At 47.3% G+C, this 12417-nt stretch overlaps 1 protein-coding gene across 1 annotated transcript in view; it reads right to left on the bottom strand.

Annotated features, from left to right (window-relative positions):
- Positions 1-1204: 1204 nt before the first annotated feature.
- Positions 1205-12417, bottom strand: part of TRIP11 (thyroid hormone receptor interactor 11) — a 68538-nt gene continuing 57325 nt past the window's right edge. The window contains exons 18-21 of the mRNA XM_056133647.1: positions 10817-10931; positions 9909-10025; positions 5731-5875; positions 1205-3096 (exon numbers count right to left, since the gene is read on the bottom strand). Of these exons, the coding sequence (XP_055989622.1) occupies positions 2876-3096; positions 5731-5875; positions 9909-10025; positions 10817-10931 (598 nt within the window). The 3' untranslated portion in view covers positions 1205-2875. The remainder of the gene's footprint in view (positions 3097-5730; positions 5876-9908; positions 10026-10816; positions 10932-12417) is intronic.

Raw genomic sequence — 12417 nt, 5'->3', positions numbered from 1 at the left:
GATTTGTAATTTTTGCCTTGCAGTGCTCCTGAGAAATTCAGTAAATGCATGGGCGTGAACTCTAAGAAACACAACCCGGTGTCAAGGTTGGGCTGTAAATTACCCACATGTAGATATTTCCCTAAAATCAAATGGCAATTCAGTGAATTTTGACTAGAGAAACCTTTTATAAATTAAAAGGTAGAGTACTGGCAAAGAGTCACAAATGTCAGGACATTAAAAGTACCATTATTTTTCCATAGGAATATATAATGTGATTATCATTTATAGTTCGTATTTGTAAAATTAAAGGTAAGTTTTTCATGGAAGATGTTTTCAATACTGGTATATGAAAAACAGTAGCTTTAAATGCAAACTCAAAATCTTTGACATATAATAGCGCCTTTTCAGTAATTGTTATCAGTCCTTCTGAAGACTGTTCCCCAGCAACCCATGGCATGTGTATTAATTATTGTGTCTTGGTCTTACTTTTCAACGAACCACCCAAAGATAAAAAAAATCACTAAAGGCTGTGTTTGGGGAGATCCTCAAAATTTTAATTGGCTGGTTATAAGCAGGTCATTTCTTTTCCTACTCACACTCTTGCATGGTTTTACTTTGCTTCCTTCAAAACTAATGACAGGAACTGAAAGTCAAAAGACCACAGGGTATAAGATGATACCAAAACCAAATTATTGACTGGCTGGATTGCCTACAGTCGAAAGGCTGAGGCTATTTGGAATGTTGTGGAAAACTGTAGCAGCTAAGGCAGCTTCAACCACCTATTTGGGTAAGTTGAGGGAGAAGCTGACAGTAAGAGGACTGTAGTGGAAACTACAGTAAATGTACTGAGACTGGCGAACTACGGCCTCCACACTGGCCGGCCGTGAAGACTCCCAGGGGCCTGCTTCGGCTCAGTCACACACTGAGGTGCAGTCCAGCCCACTATACCTCCAAGGACAGGACAACAGAAATACAGGGCCGTTTGGCTTTCAGATGAGGCCACATTGATAAAGCGGCCAGGGAAAGTAGGCCAGGGAAGTTTAGGCAGGAGTCCCCTCCCCCAGACAGCTCCGAGAGAGGGATGGCGATGTCCAAGCTATCCAAAAGGCAGTTCAGACAGGAGGACCTGCAACGTATGTACCCACCAGGCCTCTCCTTTAAAGGGAAGGGAATCGGGAGGAGACATGGTCTACTTCTCAATGAAGAACTGATTGTGGCTTAGAGGTTTTTAACTTAGAAACTTTTATTTCAGACGCTCCACACTGAAATGAAACTTCAATGGCAGGCAGCAAATAATTTAGAGGATCGATAAAAGTATCTTTCAAGGGATCATATAAAAACGTATGAGTACTCATTTCACAGAAAAATAATGACAGGTAAGAAGGACAGGAGGAGGCAGCTGACTGTTCTAATATAGAACTCAGTGACAACTACCTTTAAAGGGAAGAAATAAAGCATGGGAACAGAAATAAATTAGCAAAAAAGAAAGAAAAAAAAAGAGAAAGAAATTAGCTAAAAAGATGAAGCAGCAATGACTCGTTAATAAATTGTTCAGAAAAACTACCCATCACACAGACACAGTTTGTTTTCTGATACAGTAGAAACTATACATTAATCACAGCAAAATTTACAAACAACCCGAGTTAGTGCTGGTATTTACACAGCTGGATTTAGTGTCACTTCTCCCTTCGTAACTATACAGGTGTTTTATTTTAAAGGCATACTGAAATTCACAACGTTCGCCAGAAATGTCTTTACATGTACAACTTCGGCGACCAACGCAAAACCAACATCCTGACACGGTTCAGTTCCAAGTCTGCACTTTGTAGGACAAGTTGATAAAAATAACCCAGATGCTCCTTTACTTCCGGAGTTCCAGGAACTATGGGCTGGTGCTGAAGTGACATCCCTGCCTCGGTGAGGATGACGGGAGGATGGGGGTCCCGGAGGAGGGGACTGCTTAGAGCAGCAGCTCGGATAGAGGCAGCGGGGTCCTATCCAGGACAATGCCGATGGGTCTGACCACAGCAGCCGCCCTAACCCTTTCCCGCTGGGAACTGTGTCTGTGGGTGAGAAACATTTAGTTTCAAGATACCCTGAAAAGATATGTTAATGCTTTAAAAAAAAAAGAAATCCTCCTACCTACAGTTCAGATCCCATGAGAAAAAGGAACAAATGATCTGGACAAGGCCCAGGGAAGAGTCCATCTCTTAAGGTTCTGGACAGCGGATTCCACTTCCAAAATGCCCTTGAAATACACCGCCATCCAAAGACAGGGCCTGCGGTCAGTGGTCACCTGGGGGAAGCCTGGCCCCGGCAAGAAGGCGGTGCTGGCAAGCAGTGGTCTGGGGCTGCCGTGAGAGGTCGCTGGGCCTGGACTGTAGCGGGCACGCGAATCTCCACATGGCATCGTCCTGCACGGATCCACGCGTGCGCCCTCCTACCTGGGACGCCTGTCCCTGGCCAGTCCCCTAACGAGAATAAATGCCCCAACGTAAGTAAACGTGGCTGTATGTTGCGGGTGCCATCACCACTGTGTCCTCCTTTGTGTAAAACCCTTCCCGTGAAACCACGTCTCTAGCTGAAAGGAACCTGGGGACCAAAGAAAGACAAAAGAGCCGATACGGAGCAGCAGGGACTTTTTTGTCTTTCGCCTATCTTTGTACAAAGAGCATGAAGAGCTTCTAGCTAATTTGGTCAAATCAGAGAAGGGGGCAAGTAGCAGATGCTGCAGCTCCCCAGCACCGGGACCCTGCCACTCCGACGAACACGGAAACCACCTTGATTCGATCCCGAAAAGCTACAGTGTCAAACCCTTGACTGGTTCAGAAGGCCGCTTTGTGACGGGTTTTCATAAAGTGCTGCGTGGGCCGTCCTCGGCGGCAGGCGGGGGTCACTGTTTGAGGAGATCCTTGAGTACAACTCCAGCGCTGTTGTCTGCCGACACGGGCAATGGCGTGAACGTGGGCAACACGTCTGAGATGGGCTTCAAGAGCAGGTGCCCGGGCGTGCCGGGCCCAAGTCCAGCTGGGTTGAGAAGAGGCACGGCCGAGGAGCGGGGCACCAGGAAGGAGCCGCCTTCTGTTCTGCTGCCGGGCCTGGGTCCTGCCGTTTCTGAGGGAGGAAACATGAGGGCTGAGAGGGTCCGACTGAGATGGCTTCTGGCACCAGACAAGCTTCTCAAAGTGCCGTCTCGGGGCCCGGGGACACCCACCAGCCAGCGAGCAGCCTCGCAGGGGTGACTCCTGGCCCCGTTTGGTCTCCTGAGCGCTGCTGGTGTGACCCTGGAGGTCCCCAGCACCTTCGGGGCAGCCTGAGCACTGCGGGGCCCAAGCAACACCATATCGTCAGGCCCCTGCAATGAAGCACTGACTGGTCTGTGGGTAAACCACCAGGGGGCCCTGGGCGTCCTGTCCCAAGGCACACCCATGTCGTTTATGAACATGGATATGAACGGCCAGCTCACCTACCATCTGTGCCAACTGCAAACTTCCACCCTGTCATTCAGGACGCTAGACAGTACTGGGCATTCTTTTGAATTATTCAGAAGTTATTAGATGCAAACTCCAAACAGGGTATTGAAATGTAATGTGCAGTGCAGTAGTGTGAAACCTTTTCTGTAGAAACAGTGTTGTCAATGTGCTATTCAGGCTCCCAGATTTGACACCCCAGTCAGTCTAACGTATATGCTGCTGCGTGCTGAATCTGATAATAGGACTTATGAACCAAAGAAGGCAGACCAATGAGAAAGGACCAGGAGACAGAAAAAGACAGAGAACACAGGAAGGTACATGGACACAATCGTCCACAGTTTCTATTTAACCACCCGATAAATAACTGATAAAAAATTTACTATAAAAACTTTTTTCCAAGACACACAGAAGAATCTTGGAACCGAGCAGCTCGCTGCAGAGACGCCTCCAGACTCTGCACCAGGCCACTGTCACCGGGCTACTGAAGACAGGAGCAGGTACTGTCCCGCCGCCTGCCCCCTTGGAATCCCGGTGGCCACCACCTTCCAGAACCCGACGAGAAGCCCAGGTACGCAGGAGCAGTAACAGCAAACGCCAGGCCTCACGGGACAGGGGAGGCGCAGGTCACTCTCCTCTCCGCCCCCCCACTCCGCCCCATGGGCCCCTGAGATGACGCCCACGAAATGCCCCTGGCTACTATTTAAATTCCTTAACGGCCAGGATCCAGAGCCACACAAAAGAATCTCAGAACCAAGCAGCTCACTGCAGAGATCTCTCTGGACCCTAATTACTTAAGATTTTAGAATTCCAGGAGCATGCAGCTGCTCTTGTGGTCAGTGAGCTAGCAAGCAGGGGAGCACAGGGCTGCAGAGGTGTGGGAGCCCTGCTCCTTTCTCAGTGCTCAGCCCATGGCATCTCTCCCAAATGTGCCTTCGGGATCCTTTATATGGTCCTCTGGGGCTCTGCATGTTTCCTGTGTGCTGCTCTAGCACACAGAACTTATTGGGGTGGGGGGCTCACATCTGGCCCAAGGTACAGCTGGTCGTGGGGGGTGTGGGATGACACCTACATCACAGAAGAGGCCCAGAGGGACCTGCAGTGGGGGACCCAGCCTGGGAGACTGAGCCCTGGGGGGTCTGGAGTGACCTGACCTCTGGAGGCTGGTGGCAGGGCGCAGGGCACCTCCCAGCCGCTGGGGACCCTTAGAGTCCCTGCCAGCAGGGGAAGCTGGGGACCCACACCATCCAGACATCGCCTCAGGGTTCTATTTGCAGGGAACTTAGCTTCCCCAAGCCCGTGGGCGGGTATGTCCATCATGAGCCCTGCAGGTACCCTACAGCAGAAAGACTGGCATGAAGAAGCCGCGGCAACAAAGCGCGGCAACCACTCACTCTCTCAGGCTGCTCCGGGCACATCCCAAGCCGCACTTTGCTACAGACACTTGAAAATTTTTTAGTTTTTTTGGGGTTAGGGGGCACCCGCAGCAATGCGTAGGGGTTCTTCTAGGCTCTGCACTAGGAATCATTCCTGGCAGTGCTCAGTGATGCCTGGACCCAGCCAGGCTGGATGCCTGCAAGGCAAGTGCCTTCCCTGGTGTCCTCTCTCTGGCTTCTCCTGCAGATGCTTCCAGAGCTCCGGAAAGCTGCAGGGGCGGGTGCAACTGAGTCAGCGCTGACTCTCAGCCAACTCTTGAATTCAGCTCAGGGACTCAAGACTGAGTTTTGCTGCTTCCCTGCAAATCCACACCAACCCAGACCACCACTGGGCTGTAGATCCAACCGCTGAAGCCGAATCAAAAGCTGGGCAGGGCGCTAGTCTTGCATGAAGCAGACTTGGGCTCAATTCCCGGCACTCAGATGGTTCCCTGAGCACTGAGGGAATGCCTGAGTACAGAGCCAACAGTAAATCCTGAGCACCACAGGGTGTGACCCAAAAACAAATAAAATTTTTAATAAAAGAAGACAACAGAACATGAAAGTGGAAAGAGAAGAAAGAAGAGGGGGACAAGGGAGGGGAGAAAGAGAGGGGGCTCAACTCTGCTCTAATGGATTCTCAAACGTTAAGATGTTCCAGAAACTAGTATGAAGGTTTTAGAATAGTCTACATCTTATAAATGATCCAATACATAAACATACCTTTTATATAAAGTTCGCAATTTTGTTGTACACATTCTTCAAAAGCACAAAGTTCGCAAGAAGCTAACAGCATTGTTAAATATAGTTATCCAGTATTCACTAATTTCACTTGTAGAAAAAAATAAACAAGTACACTTTACCTTTAAAACTTTCTGAAAAGTTGGTATCCATTTTACTCCGTCCGGGGGAATCCAAAAGTTTCAGATCACGAACAGAAAGTTTTGGTGGTGGAATGGTGGGATGCGACTCTGTCTCGAGAAATTTAACAAAAAGTTCTGAAAAGGACTAAGAAAAAAAAATGTTCGTTTTATTAAGCAGATATTAAAATGATAGTCAGATCACTACTAAAATATACCAGCAATTCTAATATGAAAATATTAAATTGATCGGGCTGAAGTACAGTGCAAAGGGCAGTTGCCTTGCATGCGGCGGACCCAGACTTGCTCCCCAGCACCACAGATGGTCCCCCACACCCACCAGCAGTGACCCGAGTGCAGAGCCAGGATGGGTATGAGCAAGGATGTGTATGGCCCCCAAATCGAAAAATAAATCACTAAATCAATTAAATAAAAACTAACCCTGCCCCTGGAATGATTTCTTTGTAAACAAGCTTTTAAGGAAAAATAGCTGTCACTCTGGGACCAAGGCTTAGATTACAAAAACGTTAATAACTGAATCAATAAATCTGTGATGGCTGTTGGGTAACACTGGTTTGTCCTTGCTCCTCTAAGAGGGAGCCTAGGTTTATTGAGTTACTCCCACAGCTGGGCTGGAGTGATAGCACAGCGGGTAGGGCGTTTGCCTTGCACGCGGCTAACCAGGGTTCAATTCCTCCATCCCTCTGAGAGAGCCAAGCGTATCTCGGCAAGCTACCGAGAGTATCCTGCCCACATGGCAGAGCGTGGCAAGCTCCCCGTGACGTATTCAATATGCCAAAAACAGTAACAACAAGTCTCACAATGGAGACGTTACTGGTGCCCACTCGAGCCAACCAATGAACAACAGGACAACAGTGCTACAGTGCTACTCCCACAACAGTTCCCCTGAGATACACCCAATTCCATCAAGAACTAACAATTCTATATTGCTTTTCTCTTTCCTTGTCACTTGCATGGTTTAGCAATGTCCTTTTTATATAGACACATGAAGACAAGTTGATGCTATACTTCGTAATGAGAGTTAATTGACTCCAAATAATATTTACTTCTGGGCATCCATCATATTTACCTGACTTAAACCTTAAGCTTAAAGTTGCCCTTACTTCCTGACACCCCCTGAAGAAGCAACGGGATAGACCCAGGGCAAGCTGTAAGGTAGCCTGGCATCCACAGGGGACAAGCTAAGCAGCTTAAGTATAAATAAGTTATGAGCACGGTCATGGAACAAACTCTGTCATGACCCAAAAAGACGTAACTGAATCAGGACCCTGCGTAGGCCTGACTAACCTGGCCTGAGGACTGTGGTCTGGAATATATGGCGATATGTCCCCAGGAAGAGCCAACCTTTAAGCTAAATATATCTCTTACTGTGTTCATACAAAATGACTAGAAAGATTAGTAAGAAGTAAATTTACTGTGATTGTTTAAATGGATTACTAGCTGAGGAAAGGAGAAAGCAATACACCCTGGATGGAATCCGGCCTTTAGCAGATCTTCTAGCAATCTTGAGTGCTGAACCCGCAGATGAGATTTCTGTCCTTGAGTTAATCTCCTAGAACTTCCCCTTGAAAGAATGGCTTTACCTCTGTTGTTATGACAATGTCCAACCCCGCCTGTGTGTACCCACCCTTCGTGATTGCTATATAACTATGCTATAAGGGGAAAGAGAGTGGTTGAAGTCGAGAACTATGAGAAAGACTGGGCTAGGAGAGGACTTTGACGTCTATGAGGAAACTAGGATGATGGAACGATGATGACTGGAACCATGACCAAAACTACAACTACGATTGTGCTGTAAAGGGAGAAATCGAACTACATTGGGGAGGAGAGAGAAATAAACCAACTACCAACCAGCCTGGGGCCCTGTTTCTCTGTTCCCCAGTCCTTCCTCTGTTCATCACCGTGGGCCTACCAGGGGAACGGTTCTCTGCTACCAAAACCTCAAGTTCCCTCCCCGACCCCACCTCCCGTGCGCCTTTCTTTTGGACACTCACTGATGACCACTGGTAACTGTCCTCCCGTTGTTCATCGATTTTCTTGAGCGGGCCCAGTAACGTCTCCATCATCAGACTTTGTTGTTACTGTGTTTGGCATATCGAATACGTCACGGGTAGCTTGCCAGGCTTTGTCGTGCCAGCGAGATACTCTCGGTAGCTTGCCAGGCTCTCCGAGAGGGGCGGAGGAATCGAACCTGGGTCTTCAATGTTGGCTGCTTGCAAGGCAAGCGCCCTACCTGCTGTGCTATCTCTCCAGCCCACTGATGACCACATTTATTATAAAGCCCTATACTCATATGCAGCCAGGTGACACTTAAGTGACTAGCCATCAGGAGCAATTAAGAGACCACAAAGGGGACCAGGGACACACAAGGGATAGGGAAACTGCCTTGCACAGGGTCGACCCAGGCTCAATCCCTGTTCTATCCCTGCTAAGGTCGCCTGAGCACCACCAGAAGTGATCCCTGAGCACAGTAAATCCCAAGTATCACTGGCTATAACCCAAACCTCAAAATAAACACTGCCCAAAAAGGGTATGGGCAAGGTAATACAAAGGTTAAGGCACTTGTCTTGAAGGCTGGGACTGGGAAGGACTGCAGCCCTTTCCCCAACACTACATGGTCCTTCAAGCACCACCAGGAGACGCTCCCAGGCACAGCAGCAGGTGTAATCTGGCTGGCTACACCCAGGGGTAGGCAACACATAACTGCAGAAATGGCCCCTGGGACCCACGAGCAGTGCTAGGGAGCTTGGTCCTCCACAATCCATCCTCACCCCACAAAGAAAGACCAGGCCTTCAATTTTGTTATTTTTGGATTTTGCGACACACCAAGTGATTGGGGTGGGGGGTCCCAGCAAAGTACTGGGGGTGCAGGTCAGGACAGGGCCATGAGGTACTGGGAATCTAATGGGGTCCATGAAATCCAGCCTCCGAGTCATCATTTGGAACTTAAATCATTTCAACAACAATTTTATAGATATATGAAACGTTATGCTACAGAAAATAAGTCACAGTCACAGATTTTTAAAGACCCTGTAGCACTGTTCTCCTGTTGTTCATCATTTGCTGGAGCGGGCCCAGTAACATCTCCGTTGTGAGACTTGTTACTGTGTTTGGCATATCGAATACATCACAGGTAGCTTGCCAGGCTTTGCCGTGTGGGCGAGATACTATCAGTAATTTGCTGGGCTCTCAGAGAGGGGCAGAGGAACCAAACTCAGGTCAGCCAAGTTGGCCACGTGCAAGGCAAATGCCCTACCGCTGTGCTATCACTCCAGCCCTTTTATCGCTTCTCGGCCTTTTGGCTAAGATCAAGTGTTTAAAGAACCAATCAGCAAAAAAATCACCAGATTAAAAACTTACCATATTTACAAACAATGCAGTGGGAGAAAATATAATAAACTTTTGAAATAAAGTGAAGGAGGGCCTGGAGAGATGGTCCAGCAGGTAAGGCCCCTGCCTGGCATGTGGCCCACTGGCTCACTCCCCAGCACCAGAGCCCGGCAGGAGCGACTGCCTCTGCTGTGAAACCATTACGGGGTAGAAACTTTGTTCCTGTTGAGAGCTCAGAGACCCTGAGCATGTATACAACATCCCATGAAACCATGCGCTTCCCCTCTGGCCTTTCCTTACCACAACTCCTTGTTCTTCAGGTACTGCATTCCTTTGGTTTCTGTACAGTCACGACTTACCGTGAATAAACTTGTCTACTGTGCCACCAGCCTGCAGCCAGAGTCTATTGATTATCATCATAGACTCCATCAGAATTGGCTTCTTGTACCAGGTCACCAGCAGCGCTGGACAGTCTCTCTCTCTTACACACACACACACACACGCACGCATGCACGTACACACACCTCGCATGTGCATCTAATAAAACTTGTCTCTGGCAGTGAGACAAAAGGGTTTCTGAAACTACAGCACCATGACTGAATACAAAGGATGAACTGAGATACTCCTTAAGGAAAAAGTACCATACAAATAAAGGGATAAAATAAAACCTATATGCCACAATTCAAAATGGCTTCAAGTGAATCACCTCTCAACTCCAAAACAAATGGGCTTGTATTAAAGAACCTGAAACACAGGAGTCTGCTGCTTTGCAAGTGAACATGGAGCACTGTCACACTATTGGCACTGAGAAGAGTAAACTCGGCTCTTACGCTGTTCAGGACAGCCTGCTGACTGGGTCTCAGAGGCGTGTTGGGGACGCTTTTAGATCCTCCACCAAGCCACCCGCTCATCCACTTGGTGACTCCGCCCTGATCTTCGTTGAGCAACTGAAAGATTATTTTAAAACCAAAACATGTTATTAATGGTACAAGAAAAGAAAAACATACTTTTAGTTACTCTCAGGGAGTAACAAGTCATGCTTTGCAAGTTCAAATTCCTTACAGATTACTAATCCAGAATCCGAATACAATGAAATGTTCATGTTCCACTGAGACAAGCTACAAATACAAGGAAATATCATCCTAAGCCCTATATTTAAAAAACACAACAAACTGACGGGGCTGGAGAGATAGTCCAGCAGGTTGGCGCCTGCCTTGCACCCGGCCAACCCAGGTTCCATGCACAGCATCCCATATGGTCTCCCATGAACTGCCAGGAGTGATATTTGATTTTTTTTTTTGGCTTTTTTTTTTTTTGGGTCACACCTGGAGATGCACAGGGGTTACTCCTGGCTTTGCACTCAGGAATTACCCCTGGCAGTGCTCAGGGGACCATATGAGATGCTGGGAATCGAACCTAGGTCGGCCTCGTGCAAGGCAAACGCCCTACCCGCTGTGCTATTGCTCCAGCCCCAGGAGTGATACTTTGAGTACAGCATCAGGAGTAAGTAACCCCTAAGCACCACCAGGTGTAATCCAAAAAAAAAAAAAAAAGAACTGAGAACTGAGGATTGTCAAGTCTCAAAATGTTTTCTTTCTCATGGAGAGGTAGTTTGTAAGCTGACCAAATTTGCTAAAATGATTACTGAGAAAGTGCATTCAGAAAGACTGACATACAGAAATAGAAAACAACATTTTATGGTGCCACCATTTTAGGTGCAAACGTAATGTTCATTTACCTGCTCCATCTCCTCCCTTTTGACACCTAAGATGCTTCCCATCAATCTGAATACTTCACGGCGCTGGTGTTTTGGTGTATGAAAATGTCCGATGAAAAGATTTCGCATGAGGACTCTGAAAACAAAGGCAGAAATTGCTCCAGCTAATCCAACAAGCATCCCAACAGAGGCGCACAAAATAAATACTAAGCACATACTCAACTAAACAATAACTTGTCAGAAATTATTTCCATATAACTTGAGACTTGACTGTCCATTATTATTACAACCACCCACTTTCTTCAATGCAGTAAATTCAAGACGGTGTCTCATTTGTAATTTTCAATGTCCATCTGTGTTGTTTGCTGTCCACCTTAAGAAGTCTCTACGATTTGCCCTCCCCACCTTAAATGGTGATGTAATTCTTGTTCTTTATAGCTCTATTTTATCTCTTCACCTCTGGTTTTCAAATGATGCGATATCTGAATCTTTAAAATATTAATGACGGGGCTGGAGCAATAGCACAGTGGGTAAGGCGTTTGCCTTGCACACAGCCAACCTGGGTTCGATCCCCAGCACCCCATATGCTCCCCTGAGCACCGCCAGGAGAAATTCCTGAGTGCATGAGCCAGGAGCAGCCCCTGTGCATCGCCAGGTGTGACCCAAAAACCAAAATAAATAATAAAATAAAATAAAATATTAATGAAATGACATGTACCTTGCCTTCAGATCTAACACATTTGAATATCATTATGTTCACTAAAGGAATGTAAAGAGTAAAAAATGTACAGTAAGAATAAAATTTTTATTTTTCAAGCTCCCCGTGCTGTGGTAATGTTTGTTTTTTTATTTAATTACTGTTTTGGTTTTTTTGGTCATACCCACCAATACTCAGGGTTTACTTTGGGCTCTGCATTCAGAAATTAATCCTGGCGGTGCTTGGGGGACAATATGGAATGTTGGGGGATCGAACCTGGGTTGGCCACATGCAAAGCAAATGCCCTACCCGTTGTATGATAGCTCCGGCCCAGGTAATGTTTTAAAATGTTCTTATGGGCTCAAGAAAATACCTGAACTGGAGGGAAAAAAAAACTGTATTTAAAAAAATAATGCAAGCTGGAACCGGGACAAACAAAGCGCCTGCCAGCCAAGCACCAGGCAGCAAGTTTGGTCATGGTGCCGCCCACAAGCTCTGGTCGTGGTCCTGGCGGCTCTGCTGTCTGGGATCCCTGATGCCGTTAAGTGCACGTGATCGCCAGAGTCCTGCAGCCAGGTGTGTGCAAGTACCACACTCAAGTATGGGATGCCCAGAATGTTCCAGAGCTAAAACGAGGTATGTGTGTGAGACCGCCAGTTGCTTTAACAACGAACACCAGCAAAGGAAAGCGGGGAAAGAGAAGGTGGTCTTCCACAATCTGCCTCCAGGCTCCATCTTAGCGCACCAACAGCCCTGGCCCAGAGACTCCCAAGTTGCATCCCAAAATGGATTAGTGCCATACAGAGATGTCTCCGGAACCCAATCATTTACAATCTAGAATTTTACATTTATAATCGTGGCCGGGCGAGCTCTCATGATATTCAAAAGGAACAACAGAAAATAAGTTATCTAGCACCTGCCCCTG

This window comes from Sorex fumeus, unplaced genomic scaffold, assembly GCF_029834395.1.
Source record: "Sorex fumeus unplaced genomic scaffold, SorFum_2.1 ptg000098l, whole genome shotgun sequence".
NCBI lineage: Eukaryota > Metazoa > Chordata > Mammalia > Eulipotyphla > Soricidae > Sorex > Sorex fumeus.
Note: the sequence above shows the minus strand (reverse complement) of the source record. Positions and strands in the feature narration are given on the sequence as shown.